Genomic DNA, 22557 nt, shown 5'->3' on the forward strand with positions numbered 1-22557 from the left:
GAGGCGTGCATTTCGTCCGGCGAGCCCAGCGCGGAACCATAGACTGCCGCATCAACACCGGGGCCTTTATCCTCGCCTTCGAGGGGGACGTTCTCCCAGAGAAGGTAAAGGTGATGTGCTACCGGTGCGACATGCGACCTTACGTCCCGCTTCCTATGCACTGCTTTTGGTGTTTGCGCTTCGCGGTGTGAGGCTGAGCCCCTTTGTGGCGATTGTGGATGTCCTCTTCGTGAGGAACATACATGCACCCCACCACCTCGGTGCGTCAATTGTCCTGCCCTCCACTCGCCTAGATCTTTAGACTGCCCGCATATCAGAAGGAGAAGAAGATTCAAGAATTCAAAACTTTGGACCGTCTCTCTTATTCTGAGGCCAGGAAGAAGTATGACCGCCTCCATCCCGCGACGTTGACAACTTCGTTTGCCTCAGTCGTGTCCACTCCTTCCACAGTATCCTCACCCCTATCCTGTCCCCCCTCCACCTCCTCACCCCATCCGGGGTGTATGCATCCGCCTCCCATATCCCTCCCTTCCAAATCCTCCTCCCTCGCGGCCCTTACCCCCTCCGTCCCAGGGGCCACCCTTCCTCCTCCTCCTCCTCCTCCTCCTCCTCCTCCTCCTCCCCCCCCCCCACCCCCCCACCCCCCTCTGCCGCCACCTGAGAAGCAATCCTCTTCTCAGGCGTCCATCGGGGAAACGTTCCGGACCCCAGCTTCCGAGGTCCGGTGTTCCAAAACGAACCCCGCGCGTGAGGACCTTCTTTGGGTCCAGCCCACCATCCCCGTGCCTCATCGGACTTCCAAGAAGGCCTCCAAGAAGAAGTCTTTATCCCCCTCTCCACCCCGGCGCGTTTCGTCTGACGCTCTATCCGTGAGTCGCTGCTCCCGGCCGTCCTCAGTTTCGCCGGGACGCTCTGCTGCCAGGCGCTCAGCTGACCTGTCGTAGGCAAATGAGGCTGCCCCTCCTACGCACCCCAGAAATGTGGCTGCAGCTGGCGACGACTCGATGGAACAGGATCCGCCTCCTGCCGGTTGTAGCGTTGTTCCCTCGAAAATTGGCCCTCCGCGGCCGTCGAGGTGACCAGCTCTTCACCCGTTCCGTCGAGGTGACCAGCTCTTCACCCGTTTCGTTTTTTCTGACTAGCGATGGCTTTGTTACATTGGAACATAAGAGGTATTCAATCTAATCGGGAGGAATTACAACTGCTCCTCCGCCTGCACTGTCCGTTCGTCCTTGGTCTCCAGGAAACAAAGTTGCACCCAACTGACCGTATGGCTTTTACCCACTATACCTCGGAGCGGTCTGACCCCACCCCTGTGGATGGTATTCCAGCTCATGGTGGGGTCATGTTGCTCGTTCAGGATGATATCTGTTACCATCCCATCCCATTGACCACCCCACTCCAAGCAATAGCTGTCCGTATTACACTTTCTGCCTTTACTTTTTCTGTTTGTACTGTCTACACTCCATTGTCATCCGCAATTAGTCGGGCTGACATGATGCACCTGATTGTTCAGCTTCCCCCACCGTTTTTATTGTTTGGCGACTTCAATGCCCATCATCCCCTTTGGGGCTCTCCTGCTTCCTGTCAGAGAGGCTCCCTCTTGGCGGATGTCTTCAACCATCTCAATCTTGTCTGCCTCAATACTGGTGCCCCGACTTTCCTCTCGGGCTCTACTCATACCTACTCCCACTTGGACCTCTCGATCTGTTCCACCACTCTTGCCCGTCGGTTCGAGTGGTATGTCCTTTCTGACACCTATTCGAGTGACCATTTCCCCTGCATCATTCGTCTCCTGCACCACACCCCATCCCCACATCCTTCGAGCTGGAACATACCGAAAGCTGACTGGGGACGTTACTCCTCCCTGGTGACCTTTCCGGACCACGATTTTCTCAGTTGTGACAGTCAGGTCGAATACCTCACGACTGTTATCATCAATGCCGCCGAACGTTCCATTCCTCGTACTACCTCTTCTTCACGTCGGGTTTCCGTCCCCTGGTGGAATGAGGCTTGTAGAGACGCTATCCGTGCTCGACGACGTGCTTTACGCCTTTACTTTTTCTGTTTGTACTGTCTACACTCCATTGTCATCCGCAATTAGTCGGGCTGACATGATGCACCTGATTGTTCAGCTTCCCCCACCGTTTTTATTGTTTGGCGACTTCAATGCCCATCATCCCCTTTGGGGCTCTCCTGCTTCCTGTCAGAGAGGCTCCCTCTTGGCGGATGTCTTCAACCATCTCAATCTTGTCTGCCTCAATACTGGTGCCCCGACTTTCCTCTCGGGCTCTACTCATACCTACTCCCACTTGGACCTCTCGATCTGTTCCACCACTCTTGCCCGTCGGTTCGAGTGGTATGTCCTTTCTGACACCTATTCGAGTGACCATTTCCCCTGCATCATTCGTCTCCTGCACCACACCCCATCCCCACATCCTTCGAGCTGGAACATACCGAAAGCTGACTGGGGACGTTACTCCTCCCTGGTGACCTTTCCGGACCACGATTTTCTCAGTTGTGACAGTCAGGTCGAATACCTCACGACTGTTATCATCAATGCCGCCGAACGTTCCATTCCTCGTACTACCTCTTCTTCACGTCGGGTTTCCGTCCCCTGGTGGAATGAGGCTTGTAGAGACGCTATCCGTGCTCGACGACGTGCTTTACGCACCTTTCGCCGCCATCCTACGTTGGCGAATTGTATTGGATACAAACGACTCCGAGCTCAATGCCATAGAGGCATCAAAGACATCAAAAAAACTTGTTGGGCCTCTTTCACCAGCTCCTTTAACAGTTTTACTCCCTCTTCTGTCGTCTGGGGTGGCCTGCGCTGGCTGTCGGGCGTTAAGGCCCAATCCTCGGTACCTGGCCTGACTTCAGGTAATGAGATACTTGTTGATACCGTGGATGTCTCCAACGCCTTCGGCCACTTTTTCGCGAAGGTTTCAAGCTCCGCCCATTACCACCCTGCCTTCCTTCCCAGGAAAGAGGCAGCAGAGGCTCGGCGACCACCCTCCCACTCGCTGAATCTGGAAAATTATAATGCCCCCTTTACTATGCGGGAATTCGAACATGCACTTGCACTGTCCCGGTTCTCTGCTCCGGGGCCAGATGCCATTCACGTTCAGATGCTGACAACCTTTCTCCGGCAGGCGAAAGCTTTCTTCTTTGTACCTACAATCGCGTCTGGACCAAAGGTAAAGTCCCCACGCGTTGGCGTGACGCCGTCGTTGTCCCTATACCCAAACCCGGGAAGGATAGACACCTTCCTTCTAGTTACCGCCCCGTTTCTCTTACAAGCTGTGTCTGTAAGGTGATGGAGCGCATGGTTAACGCTCGGTTAGTTTGGATTCTTGAATCTCGACGGCTACTTAACCAATGTTCAATGCGGCTTTCGTCGCTGCCGCTTCGCTGTTGACCACCTTGTGACCTTGTTGACATTCATCATAACCAACTTTTTCCGAAAGCGCCAAACGGTAGCCGTGTTCTTCGATTTGGAGAAGGCTTATGATACCTGTTGGAGAGGAGGTATCCTCCGCTCTATGCACAGGTGGGGGTCTACGCGGTCGCCTGCCCCTTTTTATTGATTCCTTTTTAACAGATCGAAAGTTTAGGGTACGTGTGGGTTCCGTATTGTCCGACGTCTTCCTCCAGGAGAACGGAGTGCCTCAGGGCCCCGTCTTGAGCGTAGCCCTTTTTGCCATAGCGATCAATCCAATTATAGATTGCATTCCACCTAATGTCTCAGGCTCTCTTTTTGTCGATGACTTTGCGATCTACTGCAGTCCCCAGAGAACATGCCTCCTGGAGCGCTGCCTTCAGCGTTGTCTTGACAGCCTATACTCATGGAGTGTGGCTAATGGCTTTCGGTTCTCTGAAGAGAAGACGGTTTGCATCAACTTTTGGCGATATAAAGCGTTCCTTCCGTCATCCTTACATCTTGGTCCCGTTGTTCTCCCATTCGTGGAAACAACTAAGTTTCTAGGGCTCACACTGGACAGGAAACTTTGTTGGTCTCCGCACATCTCTTATTTGGCTGCCCATTGTACACGTTCCCTTAATGTCCTCAGAGTTCTTAGTGGTTCATCTTGGGGAGCGGATCGCACTGTCCTGCTTCGCTTGTATCGGTCCATAGTCCGATCAAAGCTGGATAATGGGAGCCTCGTCTGCTCGGCCATCCCTCTTACGCCGTCTTAACTCCATCCACCATCGGGGCTTACGTCTTGCGACCAGAGCATTCTACACTAGTCCTGTCGAGAGTCTTTATGCTGAAGCTGCTGAATTACCATTGACCTACCGGCGCGGCGTACTGCTTTGTCGGTACGCCTGCCGGCTGTTGTCAATGCCCGACCACCCCTCTTATCAGTCCTTCTTTGTCGATTCTCTCGACCGTCAGTATGTGTTGTACATGTCTGCCCTGCTGCCCCCTGGAGTCCGCTTTCGTTGCCTGCTTCGACAATTGGATTTTGCCCTCCATACCACCTTCAGAGTGAGTGAGAGCCCGACACCACCTTGGCGCCAGGCTCCGGTTCATATTCATCTCGACCTCAGCTCGCTCCCGAAGGAGGGTACTCCGACTGCAGTGTATTACTCACGGTTTGTCGAACTTCGTGCGCGACTTGCCAGTCACTTCTTTATTTACACTGATGGCTCCAAAACTGACGATGGTGTCAGCTGTGCCTTTGTCGTCGGGGCCGTCACCTTTAAATACCAGCTCCTGGACCAGTGTTCCAGCTTTATGGCCGAGCTTTTTGCTCTCCATCAGGCCGTTCAGTACGCCTGCCGCCACCGCCATTCATCGTATGTACTCTGCTCTGATTCACTCAGTGCTCTTCGGAGCCTTGGAGCTCCATATCCGGTCCATCCCTTGGTGCAACGGATCCAGCAGTCCCTCCATTCTTTTGCTGATGATGGCTCTCCTGTCAGCTTTCTGTTGGTTCCCGGCCATGTAGGAGTGCCTAGGAATGAGGCTGCCGATGCTGCAGCCAAGGCTGCAGTCTTCCTGCCTCGGCCAGCCTCCCATTGTGTCCCGTCATCTGACATTAGTGGCGTTGTATGTAAGAAGCTTGTGTCATTGTGGTGGGATACTTGGTCCTCACTTCAAGGAAACAAGCTCCGAGCCGTGAAACTGTTCCCAACTGCTTGGACAACCTCCTCCCGACCACCTCGGCGAGAGGAGGTCCTTCTGGCCAGGTTGCGGATTGCGCATTGCCGGTTTAGCCACCGCTACCTGCTCTCTGGTGACCCAGCCCCGCAGTGCCCTTGTGGTCCTGCATTGACGGTGCGCCATGTTTTATTGTCGTGTCCCCGTTTTAGTCAATCTCGTGTTGTCCTGTCTCTGCCATCTACTTTACAGGATATTTTAGCTGATGACGCTCGAGCGGCTGCTCGTGTTCTTTGTTTTATTACTTTGACTGGATTGTCCAAAGACATCTAACTCTTTCACTTATTTTATCTGCATCTTTGTAAGAACTTTCTGGTGTTCCCCCACTCCCTCCCCCCTTGAGTTTTACTAGATTCTATGTGCTCTTACAGTTGTGACTGGGTGCTAACGACCTGTTTTTTCTTTCTTAATTCCCCTTCTATCCTTCCTTCTCTTTGGCACTTGAGTTTCATCTTTTTCTTCTTCATCCCCCTATTCCCACCTCATGTCGACAGGTAGGGTTCACATGTACTCCCTGGTACAGGCGAGCCCCAGGGAGGGGTGATCGCCTGAGCTGTTACCTTCCCAAATTGCAAAGTGATCTCTCTGTCAGGTGTTCAGTGGGTGTGACCTGAGATGTAAGTAATCACCCAAGGCAAGTTAGGCCCCCTCTGAGACAGGCCCCCAGTTGAATGGAGCCCACCATCGGAGACACTGGAATCGTGGAAGATCTTCTCGCATTGAACCAAAAATCATCTTCTCAGGCGACATCTACTAAAATATAGAGTGAGGCTAACAATTCAAAGACCCTCCCAGCGGCTCCTCGGTTCCTCGTTGTTTCATGTATGGAAGACGTCAGTCTTTTGCTACAGTTAATCTGTTTATTATTCAGAAAGGTGTTGATGCAATTGCTGGCTCTATGTAATCTATGCAATGGCACTTTGCTTTTGGAGACTATTTGTGTAATTCTCAAGCACAACTACTGCTTGCCACTTCGCTACTACATGGCTATCTTGTTCTTGTCAAGGCCCATTGAATACCAAATTCTCCATGTGGTGTTATTTACGTTTGGCTTCTCGATGGCTGAGGCAGAAATCCAAACTTACCTTCCTGATCAGGGTGCGGGAATAGAATAGTGCTTCCGTAGAAGATAAAGCAGGCTATGAAGTCAACACTGTCCAATCGTACATTCGGAACCCGACGCGTCGCTACCTGTGTCACCGTTGCAACCACTTATGAATGTCCGTTAGACACCCAGCCAAATGTGTAACCTGTGATAGGGATGTCACCCTGCTTTTTCCCTCTGTATCAATTGCAGTGGTGATCATGCAGCCCCCCCCCCCCCCCCCCCCCCCCAAGATTGTCCTGTGTATCTCGATGAGAAGGTCTCCTGCTACACATAGGACATGCAGCCTCAAATAGAGACCACAGTTGTAAAAATGCGCAGCATCACAGTAGCAATCCCGTCTCCTCCTCCTCCTCCTCCTCCTCCAGCTGTACAAGGAGCCACCAGATTTTTGTCTCGCATGGTGAGATCACCTGCTACACAACCGGCAGGCCTGAAAGGGCAGGAGTAGTACAACTGCGAAGACATTTTACATCCCTCCAGCCAACAAACATCTGAATCGTCATCTGCCAACTACGATGTTGCCAACCTTTGTTCTGCCCTGGACACTGCAGACCAACCGAGGGAGAACGTCATTGCCTCTGTAGATCTCGTGGAGCAGGAGCTATTCAGCCTCCGCACCCTGTAGCAGGGAGTCTTTGAAGACTGGCGCCCGGCAACTGTTGTGATGCCCCTTCATTTTTCCCCACCTCCCCTTTCCTTGTCATGACACTCTTCCAATGGAACATTCATGGCCTTAGATCCAATGAGGAGGAGTTACGGCTGCTGTTGGAATCGCAGCATCCACTTGTTCCCTGCCTCCAGCAAACAAAATTGCGTCCACTTTGACCTTCCCCCCCGAAGGTGGCATTCCATCTATGGGGGAGTCGTGCTGCTTATCTGGGACAATGTTCATATTCAAAACATCTCTGAACACCCAGCTGCAAGCTGTTGCCGTCTGCATTTGCCTTCCTCACCTCATCTTTTCCCTTTGTATCATTTACATCCCTCTGTCCTTCACTGTCACCAGGGTAGACTGCCTCCAGCTTGTTGGGCAACTCCCTCACCTCTTTTTGCTGCTTGGTGACTTTAATTCACACCATCCCTTTGAGGCTCTTTCAGAACCTGTCAGAGAGGTGCCCCCTTGGCTGACATCAGACGTTCCCTTCAGATTCCACACACACTTGTTCCTATTTTGACATCTCATTCTGCACTGTCCAGCTTGCCCTTCACCTTGAGTGGTCCATTCTCTGCGATACGTACTTAAGTGACCATTTCCTGTGTGCTATCCATTTGCTGACTCCTACCCCAACTACATGCAAACCCAAATGGCAGCTTTCTAAGGCCAACTAGAGGCTTTACTCTTCCCTGGCGACCTATGACAAACAACTTTTCCTCAGTTGTGATGATCAGATAGAATACCTTATCAACATAATCCTTACCACTGCAGAATGTTCCATTCCTTGCACTTCATCTTTACCACACCATGTCCCGGTTCATCCAGAGCCAGAACTTCACCTTAACACTTTCGCTGCGGCATTGGTGCAGGTGTGCAACTCTCCAGTGCAGCCCGGCAAGTGCGAGTGCGGGCCGGTAACACTCTGAAATGGCAGGTACCACTCTGAGTTGACGCTCCTGAGCACACCTGACTACAGGCTGAAGTCAAGACCTTGTAAGATCTGTAGGATCATGTTCTATACTGACTTAGCCCCCTGTGGGTTCGGGGGTAAGAATAGGCCCACGGTATTCCTGCCTGTCGTAAGAGGCGACTAAAAGGAGTCTCAAACGTTTTGGCCTTGTGAGATGGTCCCCTAACGGGTTTGACCTCCATCCTTCTAAATTTTCCGAAGAGCGAGCCGATTGGGGAAGGGCGCCTTACAAGGAGCGATGTGTCCATCAAGCATTACCATCTCTAGCCAGGTTTGTCGTCATCGCTTAGCAGTCCCGCTCACCTACCATCTCTTGGGTGTGGATTTGTTCTTGGGTGCGGTTTCTTGCAGTCTGCTATGCTGTGCCGCTTTATGCGCCAATGACGATATTGGACTACATCACCTGAAATCCAGCACGGTAGCCAGTCCGTTGTGGTGGGGCCGCCATGTACCCTGTTGGTTGTAGCCCCCTGACTACACAGGGATCGCTCTGCTGATGCCAACGCCGTTAACTCCCCACGTATGCCAAGGAGTAGATGCCTATCTCCTTGGGGCATTGGGACTCCCAGCAATGGCCATCCTGCCAGGTGGCCGTTGCTGAGGCTGGGTGGCGCCCGTGGGGAGGGCCCTTGGTCGGAGTAGGTGGCATCAGGGCGGATGACCCGCAATGAAGCGTGGTACATCATCTCTTGCTGGTGGCCAGCCGCCAGCAGTCTCTAAGCGTTCCAGGGCTCAATACAACGCAACTACATATGACCCCAAATCGTTCCCCTCCCTGGCTACACCATGGGAGGAACGAAAGACTAAGGATGCCAGCGAACCATACTCGCCCCGCTACCTGGTGTGTACGAGAGCTGATGGTGAATCCTTTACATCCATGAAGCCTCAGTTCTTCGTCGAGCACTTAGAGGACAAGTTCGGGGAGGTGGAGGGCTTGTCCAAAATGCGCTCGGGCTCGGTTTTGATCAAATCGGCGTCCTCCGCCCAGTCCCGCCGGTTACTCGATTGTAACAAGCTGGGGGATGTTCCGGTTACAATCACGCCCCATAAGAGTCTTAATATGGTCCAGGGCATAATATTCCATCGGGACCTTCTATTGCAGTCCGATGACGAGCTTCGCGCCAATTTAGAGCGGCGAGGTGTTCACTTCGTCCGGCGCGTACATCGTGGTCCAAGGGATAGGCAGGTTGCCACCGGTGCCTTCATCTTGGCCTTCGAGGGTGATACTTTACCTGAGAAGGTCAAGGTGATGGTCTATCGTTGTGACGTCAAGCCATATATCCCTCCCCCGATGCGGTGCTTTAAGTGCTGGAAGTTCGGGCATATGTCTTCCCGCTGTACTTCCGGCCTCACATGTCGAGATTGTGGACGCCCATCACATCCCGATACTCCATGTGCTCCGCCTCCCATCTGTGTAAACTGCGGAGAGCACCACTCACCTTGCTCGCCGGACTGCAGGATCTACCAGAAAGAGCGCAAAATCATGGAGTATAAGACCCTGGACCGCCTGACATACACTGAGGCCAGGCAGAAGTTCGAACGCCTCCATCCTGTTCGAATGCCTGCCTCTTACGCCGCGGCTACTACTGTTATGGCCCCATTAGCTCTCCCTCAGACTGCCACTTCTCAGAGCCGGAATGCTACGCCTGCCCCCTTGATGGTGGGGGGCACTTCACTCCCTGCTGCTCCTGCACTACCTGCCTCAGGAGCAGCAACCCCCCAACCATCGGGGACATCAGTCCCCACTTCTAAGCTGGGGAAGCCTCAAACTTCCCCTGCTCGAATAGCACGGAAAGGGTCCCTTGGGTCCCTTCCTTCCCAGGTTTCCGCCTCTGGGAAGGGTGACGTCAGCCAATGGAAGAAAAGCAGACCAGCGGCTGATCGCAGGGCTTCCCGCTCCTCCTCCGTCCCGGAGACTGACTCGCTGGAGCCCTCCCAGCCAATGAAACCCAAGGACCAGAGAGACAAGACGAAGAAGAAGACCTCTAAGGCCAAGGACCACGCGGTGGCATCCACCCCACTGCTCCCTACAGGCTCTGCGTCCGGGGATAAGGTGGAGATCCGGGCGTCCGCTGAGGACCTGGATCTCGCCGGACCCTCAGACGCCATGGAAGCAGATTGTACTGGTCCTCCATCGGTGGCAGCAGGTGACCCAGTGGCGTGATCTGCCTCCTCGGCCCCTTCACGCCTTTTTCGGACATGGACAAAGCAATACTCCAGTGGAACTGCAGCGCTTTTTTCCACCACCTTGCTGAGCTTCGCCAACTCATCAGCAGTCACCCTTTCCTCTGCATTGCCCTACAGGAAACTTGGTTTCCGGCAATGCGGACCCCTGCCCTACGTGGGTATCGGGGTTATTACAAGAACCGGGCTGCTTATGAGAGGGTATCTGGTGGAGTCTGCGTCTACATCCTTAACTCTGTCTACAGCGAATGTGTACCTCTTCACACACCTTTAGAGGCTGTCGCTGTAAGGATGTGGACGCCTCAGCCTATTACTGTCTGCAGTTTGTATCTTCCGCCAGATGGTGATGTCTCGCGCCATGTGTTGGCTGCATTGATAGCACAACTGCCTCCTCCTTTTGTGTTACTGGGCGACTTTAACGCCCATAACCCCCTGTGGGGTAGCGCCGCGATTACTGGCCGGGGTAGAGATGTCGAGACTCTTCTCTCGCAGCTTGACCTCTGCCTCTTAAACACGGGAGAGCCGACACATTTCAGCGTCGTCCATGGCACATTTTCGGCCATCGACCTTTCTATCTGCAGCCCCGGACTTTCACCATCCATCCACTGGAGTGTCCATGACGACTTATGTGGTAGTGACCATTTCCCCATCTTTCTGTCACTACCACAGCGTCACTCTTCTGAACGCCCCTCCAGATGGGCTCTGAATAAGGCTGATTGGGGCTTGTTCTCCTCTCTCGCCACTATCGCACCTCCTTCCCCTGACACCATTGATGCGGTGGTTCAGTCGGTCACCACCGGCATCGTTTCTGCGGCGGCATCTGCGATTCCCTGTTCATCCGGGTCCCCTCGGAGGAGGACTGTGCCTTGGTGGGCGCCCGAGATCGCAGAGGCGATTAGAGATCGCCGGCGGGCTCTTCAACGCCATAAGCGGCACCCGTCCTTGGAGAACCTCATCATTTTTAAACAGCTCCGTGCCCGTGCCCGACGCCTTATTCGCCAACGGAAGCAGGAGTGCTGGGAACGGTATGTTTCCACCATTGGCGTCCGTACCTCTGCATCGCAGGTTTGGGCTAAGATTAGGCGACTCCATGGCTATCGGCCGCCTGTCTCTGTCCCTGGGCTTTCGCTGAATGGAGTGGTGTGTACTGACTCCGACACGATTGCGGACCGGTTAGCAGCGCATTTTGCTCAGTGTTACGCATCTACGAATTACCCACTGGCCTTCCGCTCCCGGAAAGAGCAGTTGGAAAGTTGGAGGCTTTCCTTTCACACGCGCCACGCGGAGTCGTACAATGCTCCTTTCAGCGACTGGGAATTCCAGAGTGCCCTATCTGCTTGCCCTGATACGGCTCCTGGGTCAGACCGCATCCACAGCCAGATGCTGAAACACCTCTCTGTGAATTGCAAGCGACGCCTCCTAGATGTTTTCAACCGCATCTGGGTTGAGGGTGTGTTCCCGTCTCAATGGCGAGAAAGCATCGTCCTCCCCGTGTTGAAACCTGGCAAGAACCCGCTGGAGGTGGACAGCTACCGCCCCATAAGCCTCACCAACGTTCTTTGCAAGTTGCTAGAACGTATGGTGAGCCGGAGGTTGAGTTGGCTCCTCGAGTCTCGAGGCCTTCTGGCTCCGTCTCAGGGTGGGTTCCGCAAAGGCCGCTCTGCCGTCGATAATCTGGTCTCCCTAGAGTCTGCCGTCCGTACAGCCTTTGCACGCCGCCAACATCTGGTTGCCGTCTTCTTCGACATGCGGAAGGCGTACGATACGACTTGGCGATATCACATCCTGGCCACACTTCATGGGTGGGGTCTTAGGGGTCCGCTCCCGATTTTTATTCAGAATTTTCTGTCGTCTCGTTCCTTCCGCGTGCAAGTTGCTGCGTCCCATAGTTCCTCCCGGGTCCAGGAGAACGGGGTCCCACAGGGGTCTGTCCTCAGTGTCTCCCTGTTTTTAATTGCGATCAATGGGCTCGCTGAGGCGGTGGGATCGTCCGTCGCAGCTTCGTTGTATGCAGACGATTTCTGCCTCTACTACAGCTCCGCTAGCATTGCAGTTGCTGAGCGCCAGCTGCAGGGCGCTATCCGCAAGGCGCAGTCGTGGGCTGTAGCGCACGGCTTCCAGTTTTCGGCCGCTAAGACCTGCGTTGTGCATTTCTGCCGGCGTCGCACGGTTCACCCTGAGCCACGCCTTTATCTTGACGGTGAACCTCTTGCTGTGGTAGAGACGCATCGGTTCTTGGGACTGGTATTTGATGCCCGGTTGACTTGGCTGCCTCATATTAGGCAGCTTAAACAAACATGCTGGCGGCATTTAAACGCTCTCCGTTGCCTTAGCCACACCGGATGGGGTGCCGATCGGTCCACCCTTCTCCGGCTGTATCAAGCGCTGATCCAGTCCCGCCTTGGTTATGGGTGTGTGGCTTATGGTTCGGCGTCGCCATCAGCGTTGCAGTTGCTGGATCCCATCCATCACTGCGGGATCCGACTCGCCACAGGAGCATTTCGGACAAGCCCTGTTGACAGCTTACTTGTGGAGGCTGGTGTTCCTCCATTGCGGATCCGGCGCGACCGACTTCTGGCCGCTTATGCTGCCCACGTTTGTAGCTTGCCAGGGCATCCCAACTACCGTCTCCTGTTCCCGCACTCGATCGTCCATCTTCCAGACAGGCGGCCCCGGTCGGGGTGTAAGATCGCGGTTCGCATCCGGGCTCTACTGTGTGGGATTGAGTTTTTTCCTCTCCCGCCTGTTTTCCGGGCCAATCTCCGTCTGCCCCCTTGGTGTGTGCGCCGACCATGCATTCGGCTGGATTTGGCACAGGGTCCGAAAGACTCGGTCCCTCCTCCGGCCCTCCGCCGCCGCTTTGTTGCTCTCCTTGCCGAGTTTCCCGGATCTGCCGTGACCTATACCGACGGTTCGATGGTCTCTGGTCGCACTGGTTACGCTTTTACTCTAGAGGATCATTGTGAGCAATGGTCGCTGGCACCCGGGAACAGTGTATACACTGCCGAGTTGGTTGCCATCTATCGCGCCCTAGAGTATATCCGCTCCCGCTCAGGTGAGTCCTTTGTCATCTGTAGTGACTCCCTGAGTGGTTTACGAGCTCTTGACCAGTGCTTTCCTCGTTCCCGTCTGGTGATGGCCATCCACGAGTCGCTCCATGCTCTTGCCCGTTGCGGCCGCTCCGTGGTCTTTGTTTGGACCCCAGGTCATGTCGGCATCCCGGGCAATGAGCGGGTTGACACGCTGGCTAAACAGGCAGTGAGTTCACCGGCTCTGGAACTCGGCCTTATGGAGTGTGATCTCCTGTCGCTTTTGCGCCAGAAAGTGCTTGGTGCCTGGGGTGACGAGTGGCGCACCCTGCCCACGCCCAACAAACTTCGGGCGGTGAAGGAGACGACCCGTGTGTGGCGCTCCTCCATGCGGGCCTCTCGGAAGGACTCTGTCGTCCTCTGCCGGCTGCGCGTTGGCCACACGTGGCTGACGCACGGCCATTTGTTGCGCCGGGAGGACCCACCGCTATGTCGCTGCGGGGCAGCTCTGACGGTGGTCCACATTTTGGTGGACTGCCCGCTTTTAACAGGACTCAGGCAGACGTTTGCGCTGCCTGATACCCTCCCTGCCCTTTTATGTGATGACGATGCTATGGCGGACCTCGTGTTGAGTTTTATTCGGGCAGGGGGTTTTTATCGTATGATTTGAGTGTTTGTCCTTTTATTTCCTGTATTGACTTGGGCCTTTGGCCTGTGGTTTTAAACTGTGGGCTTTAATGTCATTTGGTGGTTGGCTTTTCCTTATTTTCATGGTCGGCCAACCACCTTCACACTCGGTGTGATTTTAGTTCCGTTTGTCTGGTCTTTGTCTGCCTTTCTTGTATTGTGTCGTCCCTTCTCTCAGTTCTCCGTTTTTAACGACTGACAGTTTTTATTTCGTGTGATTTTATCGTGGAACAAGGGACCGATGACCTTAGCAGTCTGGTCCCTTCAATCCCACACCCAACCCAACTCTATACTGACTTAATGATGACACCTTAGATGTATTACTTCAGATCAGCTTCGACTGTATTGTGGTCATGTTTTAAAGTCTGTTTGCTGTCAGACACCTATAGGGGTCACAGGTCATTCAAATGTTCGTGATTTGTTGATAATAGCCATCTACATTTATCATAGATGCCCAGGGGACGCCCGCATGTGTAGAAATTAGTAAGCGAAACACACCCTACGTGGAGGGTTCTCTCTTCTCTCCCCCCCCCCCCCCCCCCCCCAAAAAAAAATAACTTCAAATGCGGTGATATTAAAACAAATTTAGCACAACAAATTCTTTCGCAAGAAACTGAAGTGAACGCTTTACAGCGCAATAAGAAATAAGTCGAATTGACACAAAAGAAAACCTCATTTTCTGAGTACTCATGAAAAAAGTTCTAACCTTTCATGTCATAAAAAGAAACCATGCAATGTCAAAAGAAATAAAAGAAGTTGTCTGTGATAATCGGAATTTCCCCGATATTATCGCATTTTTGCTACTTGTGGGAAATTATACAGCAGTTAAAGCACTATTCAGGTTTGTCTGGGCAGGATGCACACTCGTATGGTGTATCAGTGCGCTTGCCTTGTTCCGCGCACTTCTTTTACCGCTTCCTAATAACTTGCTTCTTGCCTGCAGTAGCTTCCCGATTTTGCACAACATGTGTTTGTTTGTGATGTTTTTTGCTCACATTTCTTGGAATGTCCATTGGTGGAAGGAAGCTCTTTATAATGTTCATTCTGTAATCGTACAATGTCATTTTATTTCCTGAGTACTTGTTGTACAGATATAGAGAATTGAAAACTAGCATGTCAATGACATGAAAATCCTTCATTCACATAAATAATACGATAACATCTGATCTTGTTTATCAGTCCCAGGCATACACGCATTGTATCTAATAGGCAAAGGTTTCGTGACTATTTGCTGGCGCGCATTCGTCACTTTATCCATTACGTTTAGATGTTCTGTGGAAGTGTAGGAAACCTCTCATTGATCCTTGCATTTTCCGATCATAACTCGATTAGAATGTGTCGCCTCTCCCAAGTTTTGCCGATACAACTTCTTTGGGGGTATATTTCCTGTTTAATTTCAAAGTACCTGTGGAAAGTGTTTTTAGTTTCAACAGGTTTGTAGCTAAATGAAAACTGTTATAATAATTGTCCAAGTAAATATGATGACCAACATGCAGCTTTTCTGCCATCAAATGCAAAACAACTTTTCCAGCCTGATCTTTTCTTCCCATATCTCCACTACAGCCCATGTACACAGGGCACTTATTTATGAAACCGTCTGCATTGTTGAGCATGTACATCTTAATGCCATATTTATCACGTTTGCTCTTTATGCATTGTCTAAATGACAATCTTGCCCTCCAAAGACTCATTGATTATCTGTTGATAAATCTCTTCCCAGTTAATACACTTGAGACATTCTCGTGTTAAAATAATCCAATGTAGGTCATATCTTATATAAATGATCGTCTGGTTTTGGGTTTCCTGGAAGTGGATTTTTTGCAAAATGCAGTTACGATAATATGAACAAATACCAGTCTCTGCTTACACTCATCGCTATTCCTCTATTCTCAAACAGCGGTTATTTCTTCCAGTAGTCTTGTAATCGCGGATATTTAACATTACCCATATGTAACGAAACACCCAGGAAAACTATTAATTTGCCTATACTTAGAGGTTTCCATTTACAGATCCTAGATTCCTCTTTTGTATTTTTGTTCAGCAATATGTTGACTGCATTATCATTCGTTTCATCAACTACATGTTGCAACAATTCGTCTGAAGAAATCCATAGGAGGATTCCCAGCAGGATGAATTTGGAAAACCACTTCCTACGTAAATGGGTGATACCGCATGTTATGTGCTTCTTTATGCCAGGACTCACCTAGATTATCTCCGCGTGATGGGTCGGGCTCTTTTTCGTTGTAGATTTCCACACAATCGTCATGATCCGTATCGTCAGATTCGGAAGTGCCACAAAACAGATTTGAAAGTTGTGTTCTCACACTAACATCACTCTGCAATTCTTCTGCATCCTCTAAAGGACAATCTCCATGGTATGCCTCGTTCTCACTACACAGAAAATTGCAGTCATCTAGTACCCTAAGTAACTGTTCCTCTGTCAATTTAACACTTTTCCTGCTCCTTTTCCCATTGGAATGACCAGGTGTCTGTTCAGTAGCCGCCATTACGAACAATATATGTTTGAAAACTGATCAAACAAAACAAAAGTTTACACGCTTTAATGCTAGCTTAGACTCTGCAGCTACACTGAATAATGCGACAGTGAGCTTGGACGCTTTTAAGCGTCAGCCACACTGGCTTATGGTTTGTTGTGACGCTTAGAAGCGTCAACCACAGCTATAGTGTTAATGAAGATCGACTCACTGTTGTGGAGACATATCGATTCTTAGTACTGGTATTAGACACCCGATTGACTTGGCTACCTCACCTTTGTCAGCTTGAGCGGAAATGCTGGCAGCACCTCAGTGCCCTCTGCTGCCTGAGAAACACCACCTGGGGTGCGGATTGCTCTACGCTGCTGCAGCTCTACAGAGCCCTTGTTCAATCCCATTGTGACTGTGAAAGTCTGGCGTAGGGCTCAGCGGCGCCCTCGGTGTTGCGTTTACTCAACCCAGTGCACCACTGTGGTGTTCGCCTAGCGACAGGAGCTTTTAGACAAAAAGTCTGGTGACCAGTGTCCTGGTGGAGGCCGGACTCCCTCAATTGAAGGTTACGTGTGCACAACTGCTCGCCAGTTATGTTGCATGTGTTTGTAGTTCTCCTGCGCATCCGAATTACCGTACTCTTTTTTTCCCAACCACAGTGGTTCATCTCCCTTATCGGTGGACCAGGTCAGGGCCACCTGGTTTTATGTTTGAACTGGTCCCTTATGTTTGAACTGGAGTCCTTGCCATTACCTCCTCTCCTCGCGGTCCGTTCATGTACACCTCCATGGTGTACAAGCCTCAGATTCTTCTCAACCTTTCGCATGGCCCCAAGGACTCGGTTAACCCTGCAGCTTTCCGCTATCACTTCCTCTCGATTCTTGAGATATACCAGGGCGTGAAGTGGTTTACATCCAAGGCTTGATGGCAAATAGTCACTTAGGATTTGCATATGTTCATGGAGGACATTGAACAGCACTCCTTGGCAGATGGCTGCAGTGTTTTCACTGCAGAGCTGGCGGCCATATCTCATGCTCTTGAGCACATTTGCTCATGCCCTGGTGAATCTTTCGTCCTGAGTACTGACTCCTTGAGTAGCCTATAAGCTATTGACCCTCGCCATCCTTTGGTAGCGTCCATTCAGGAGTCCATCTATGCCCTGGAATGGTCCCATCGTTCAGTGGTGTTTGTGTGGACCTCAGGACACATCGGAATCCCAGGCAGTGAACTTGTCATCAGGCTGGCCAAACAGTCTACGCAGAAACCACTTCTGGAGTTGGGCTTCTCTGAAACTGACTTGCGCTTTGTTTTACGCTGCAGGATTTTTAGGCTTTGAGAGATGGAATGGCGTAACACTACGCACAACAAACTGCGTTTCATTAAGGAGACTACGAATATGTGGAAGTCTTCTATGCAGTCCTCTTGCCGAGAATCAGTTGTCCCCTGCTAGCTCTGCATTGGCCATATGTGGCTAATGCATAGTTACCTACTCCATTGCGAGGACCCATCTCGGTATCACTGTGGCTCACAAATGACGGTTGTTCACCTCTTGCTGGACCGCCCACTTTTAGCTGCTCTGCGGCGGACTTTAAACTTTCCCGGCTTCCTACCTTCAGTGTTGGGCGACAGTGCCTCAACAGCAGCTTTAGTTTTATGTTTTATTTGTGAGGGTGGGTTTTATCATTTGATCTAAGTTTTAGCACATGTTCTTTGTCCCTGTGTGTCCTCCACCTTAGTGGTTTTAGGTTCGAGGTTTTAATGTGTTGCAGAGTGGCTGGCTTCTCCTTTTTATTCTCATGGTCAACCAGCCATGGTAATCTGCTCTTGTTTTGATGTCTTCTACTTGTTTCTTGCGTCTCTCTGTGTATTTCTTGTCCGATTTTAATGTTTGTTGCCCTTCTATCATTCTTGTGTTTTATACACTAGATCGCGTGTTTTCCGTCTCGTCAATTTTACTCCCCACCCTTGTGGAATTGCTTTAATCGGAACAAAGGGCTGATGACCTAGCAGTTTGGTCATGACCCCCCCCCCCCCCCCCCCTTCTCCCCTTCCCCCCTTCCCCCCTTGCCTCCTTTAAACCAACCAAACCATCTGGCTTTACTGCTAGCAATTTCTGCCCGGAGAATATGGAAGGTTTGACGTTATTAACAGCAAGAGTACTAACCTGAAAGATTTTATCTGGAGAGGTCTGTAATGCGCACAGTCTCATTAAACATAACAGAGCATCAGATCATGGAATAATACTATTAGTAGAACTGTTCGTAAATACCACTTAAAACTTCCGGGCTGATAGGCCGTGGTCGAAGTATAAAACTCTATCCTGACGTTTTGTCTCCCGCAGTCGAAGACGAAACGTCAGGATCGAGTTTTATACATTGACCACGGCCTATCAGGCCAGAAGTTTTAAGTGAAGACAATACTGGCTGTGAAAGCTTTACATTGTATGTTCGTAACTAGTAAGGAGAAATTGATGAAACGGCACACTGCAAGGAGTCTGATCACAGAGCATTGCTTGGAATTTTTCAAGTATCCAGTTTGCAACAAGGAATCAGTAAAAAAAATCAGCTTCTGATAAGCAACATACAAAAGGACTATTATTTTACCTATTGCCCTATGCACGTGTTAACCATTAATCCATTTTTCCATCTGAATGGAATGGAGAGAACACATCGGAGTGTGATATTGAAACTGTAGCAAATACTGCTGCTGTGTGTGCTACTACTGCAGTAAACTGGCTGTTGCCATGGGAGTGTGCATTCGGATATCTGTGAGGTGGCCTGTGTACTTTTTTTAGAAAAAGTTAGTGTTCAAAACATAGTTTGAATGCCGATTTCTGTTGTGTGTTTCTGTGCTCCCTGCATTGATACATTGTAGGTGAGTGGTTGCCTTTCCCATATTTTACATATAACTTTGAACACAAATGCAGTTAGGACAAAAAGGGTGCACATGTAGAATCAGTGAAATAAGTTCTGTCCATTGTGTTAAATTTTCCTGCAAATTAAGCAGTATGATGGATTGATTTTTAATTTCTTATGACTGACTGGCTAGCATTCTTTTGGGGATACAACTTCTCAGCCAGAGGCAGTGAAATGGTGTGTGCTAGTTGTGCCGTCTACTCCAGAAGAAGGCCTTTTGGCCGAAATCTTACTTGTGTAGTTCTTTCTTTTTTCCCACACATGTCTGCGACTCAAAATCTTCACTTTAAGGTGAGTAGCAGTGTATTGTTTTCTTATAATACCACCAATCATCTCTTTCACCTCTATTTGATTGCTTCAGCAGTATGATTGTCTCAATCACCTAGAGAAATAAACTTCTTAAAATATAGTTGTCATGTGGCTCATTGCTGAGAATTGTGTTGCTGGTCACAGTGCGTTTCATTATGGCTAGCATGTACAGATCTCCAGTTATTTATAACTGGGAGGAAACCATTTGCATCAATAAATATTTTGTAATATTTGTATATAATTTTGATTTGATACCTTCACATGGAAGAAGTAGGAATATTTTCAAATTTCCTCTGACAGCATTTAAACATTATTAGCAATTTCATGTAACATATTAAGTATTTTCGTACTTAGTTTTCAATACTGTAACAGGTAATTCAGGAGGTGATTCACAAGATGCTGGTGCACAAGATCAGCCTGCTACATCTGAAAGTACCAGTGGAAATAGTCAACCTACAGGAACATCACCTAATTCTGATAATAATTCAGGAAGGGGTCCAGAGTAAGTGAAATCTTGTACATTTACAATCAGATTTGTTACAGAAGACAGAATAAAATTGTTCTGTAGATTAATGTGATTATAACATAATTTGTTAGTTAATATCATTGCATCTTCAGTGTGTGGTGAAATGAAGTAGTTCTTAAATATAGTTGACATGACTTCGCAAGTGAATACATTTTTCTTATAACTGTTTGTGGCTTTTCCAAAGTTGTTGTAGAATGAGATATGTACTTAAACACACAGTTAGGTTCCTGTTTGGAAGATCTGTCTGTTGTTCATGATGAAGAGTGATTATTAAAATTACTTCGTTCGTTGATTTCTGCATATTTGTTAATATTAAGTACAGTCTACAGTGCAAAAATAGGTTTTAACACACCGAGTTACAAGAAGAAAAAAATATCAGCGTGTTTTGTTCTAGTATGCAGACCTGGCTATAGAGAGGAAAAGCAAATATTTCATTAGACTTCCTGAAAATAAACTGCAATATTTAAAGTGAATGAAATCAGTTCTCCAAAAAGACAAAGTCTCTCTCTCATAGTTGTTTTCTGATTCTCATTCCATAGACAGATTTTTATTTGTCATCAGCAGTAAAATGTTAAATTTCCAGGTGGGTTAATGATATTTAAATTTTTAAGCTGTTGCACATTTATTTCCCAATTTACTGAAATTTCTTTCCATTACGTTACACAGAAGGCACTTCCAAATAGTGTTTAAACCAAAAGATGTAGCAATGTCAGCCAGTCTTTATACTTTGATGTATGTAGAACTTCTATTGTAGAAAAGTCCTTAGTATTGTCACTTAGTAAGAGTGTCTTAGATTTTGTAAAAACACGTACACATTATTGTTATATCTGCACCAAATGGTAATCAGCTTGTTTGGAAGTGCAGGCATGAAGCTTCAGCATTTGCAATATACATGTCACTCACTCACTTTTTTTTGTACTCCCACTGCTAGCCAGTATTTGTTTCTGCTTGTACACGAGATGGTGAGGGTCTAAAATAGCTTTGTTCATAAGGTGCCTTGGTAAGCACAAGCAATGTTGCTCAATATTGGTAAAGTAAGCCTTTCTCCGTAAGTAAAGAGGGAACTAACAGTTCTGAAAGTTACAATAACAATAATTTCTCCTACTGTGTGTGTGTGTGTGTGTGTGTGTGTGTGTGTGCGTGCGCGCGCAACAAAATAAAAACATTAAACATACTAAAACTGAAAAAGCAAAACTTTTGTTTGTAAACGATAAATACATACTGTTTCTGTCACATGCAAGGCAAATAACAAACTTCTTACATGCGCGACAAGACATACTGTGCAACATAGGAGAGTTAAATAATTAGTTCCTGACCTCGGTAAATGAATGGCGGAACAAGATTAACCCAACACATATATCTGCAACAGATGTTCTTCATACTGAGCTCACAAGGTGAAAGTATTCATTGTGAACCTCTGATTTTCATTTATTTATTTTAATTTTTTTGTATCACTTTAAGTTATAATCTTCTATAGATGAAAATATGAATAGTCTCGGGCAACTCGATTTACTACAACCCTGAATCATATTAAGTTAACCTTCGTTCAGAGTGTTGTTTGAATAAAGCTTTTTCTTGTTGTTCATCATAGTAGTTATCAGATGTCTCTATGTTGTCAGTTACTCATCCAGAATTTTTTCTGATTTCTTTTGTAGAACTGTTAGGACAGCTGCTATGGGTGAAATTCTGGCTACAATGACAAGAATTCAGCAACGACTGAGTCCATTCATTCAGCAGTACCAGCGCTTAATGAATGAAGATCCACCGTTTGAAGAAAATGTTTGTACCCTGACAATATTTATTATTTCTATTTTGACTTTGTGTGTACTTTGTGTGTGTGTGTGTGTGTGTGTGTGTGTGTGTGTGTGTGTGTGTGTGTGTGTGTGTGTGTGTGAGTGAGTGAGTGAGTGAGTGAGAGAGAGAGAGAGAGAGAGAGAGAGAGAGAGAGAGAGAGGTGTGAGGCATTGGATTAATCAAATAACAGAAACCATGTGCTCAAGAGCAGAAAAGAAAAATTGCAAGTGGGTATCGGTGAAACTTGCGGTTTCTTAGGAACTGATCTTCATTGAGCATGGTTGTTTGGTTTCACTCAGTGAGACATCTGAAATATGTTGTCTACATTCGAAGATGAGCATAATGTAAGCTCCCGTCACATTAAGTCGTCTTATAATTTGGAGACAGTTTGTTGGTTTGCTTTTGAGAGTGTAGAAAAAGGGCACGGATGATACAGGAGAATATGTCTAGATTTAAAGTTGTGGATAGCAAGGTAAAATGAAATCATTAAAAATCCTTGAATAGGAACAGATTACTTTGACGTTTGCAGATACACAGAAAATGTGCTTGGAATTAGTAGAAAATTATCAGAGGTCATTTAGACAATTGGAAAGTCTTATGTAATTGTTGTATGTGACAGAAATTTCTCTAATGATGTCGTAACACAATTTACAGTTACGGAGAGTAGAAGCAAGTGTGGATAGTTTGTAGGATGGGTACGACACAGTAGCTAACTGTGGGATTGTTT

General features: G+C 48.8%; 1 protein-coding gene across 8 annotated transcripts in view; it reads left to right on the plus strand.

The window, feature by feature from the left end:
- LOC126275354 (large proline-rich protein BAG6-like) overlaps positions 1-22557 on the plus strand; it is a 229037-nt gene that overhangs the window by 90386 nt on the left and 116094 nt on the right. For all 8 annotated transcript variants that reach the window (XM_049977192.1, XM_049977196.1, XM_049977189.1 and 5 more), the window contains exons 8-9: positions 19883-20012; positions 21692-21815. In XM_049977192.1, the coding sequence (XP_049833149.1) occupies positions 19883-20012; positions 21692-21815 (254 nt within the window). The remainder of the gene's footprint in view (positions 1-19882; positions 20013-21691; positions 21816-22557) is intronic.

The sequence above is a fragment of the Schistocerca gregaria genome, chromosome 1 (assembly GCF_023897955.1).
Source record: "Schistocerca gregaria isolate iqSchGreg1 chromosome 1, iqSchGreg1.2, whole genome shotgun sequence".
In the NCBI taxonomy this organism is placed as follows: domain Eukaryota; kingdom Metazoa; phylum Arthropoda; class Insecta; order Orthoptera; family Acrididae; genus Schistocerca; species Schistocerca gregaria.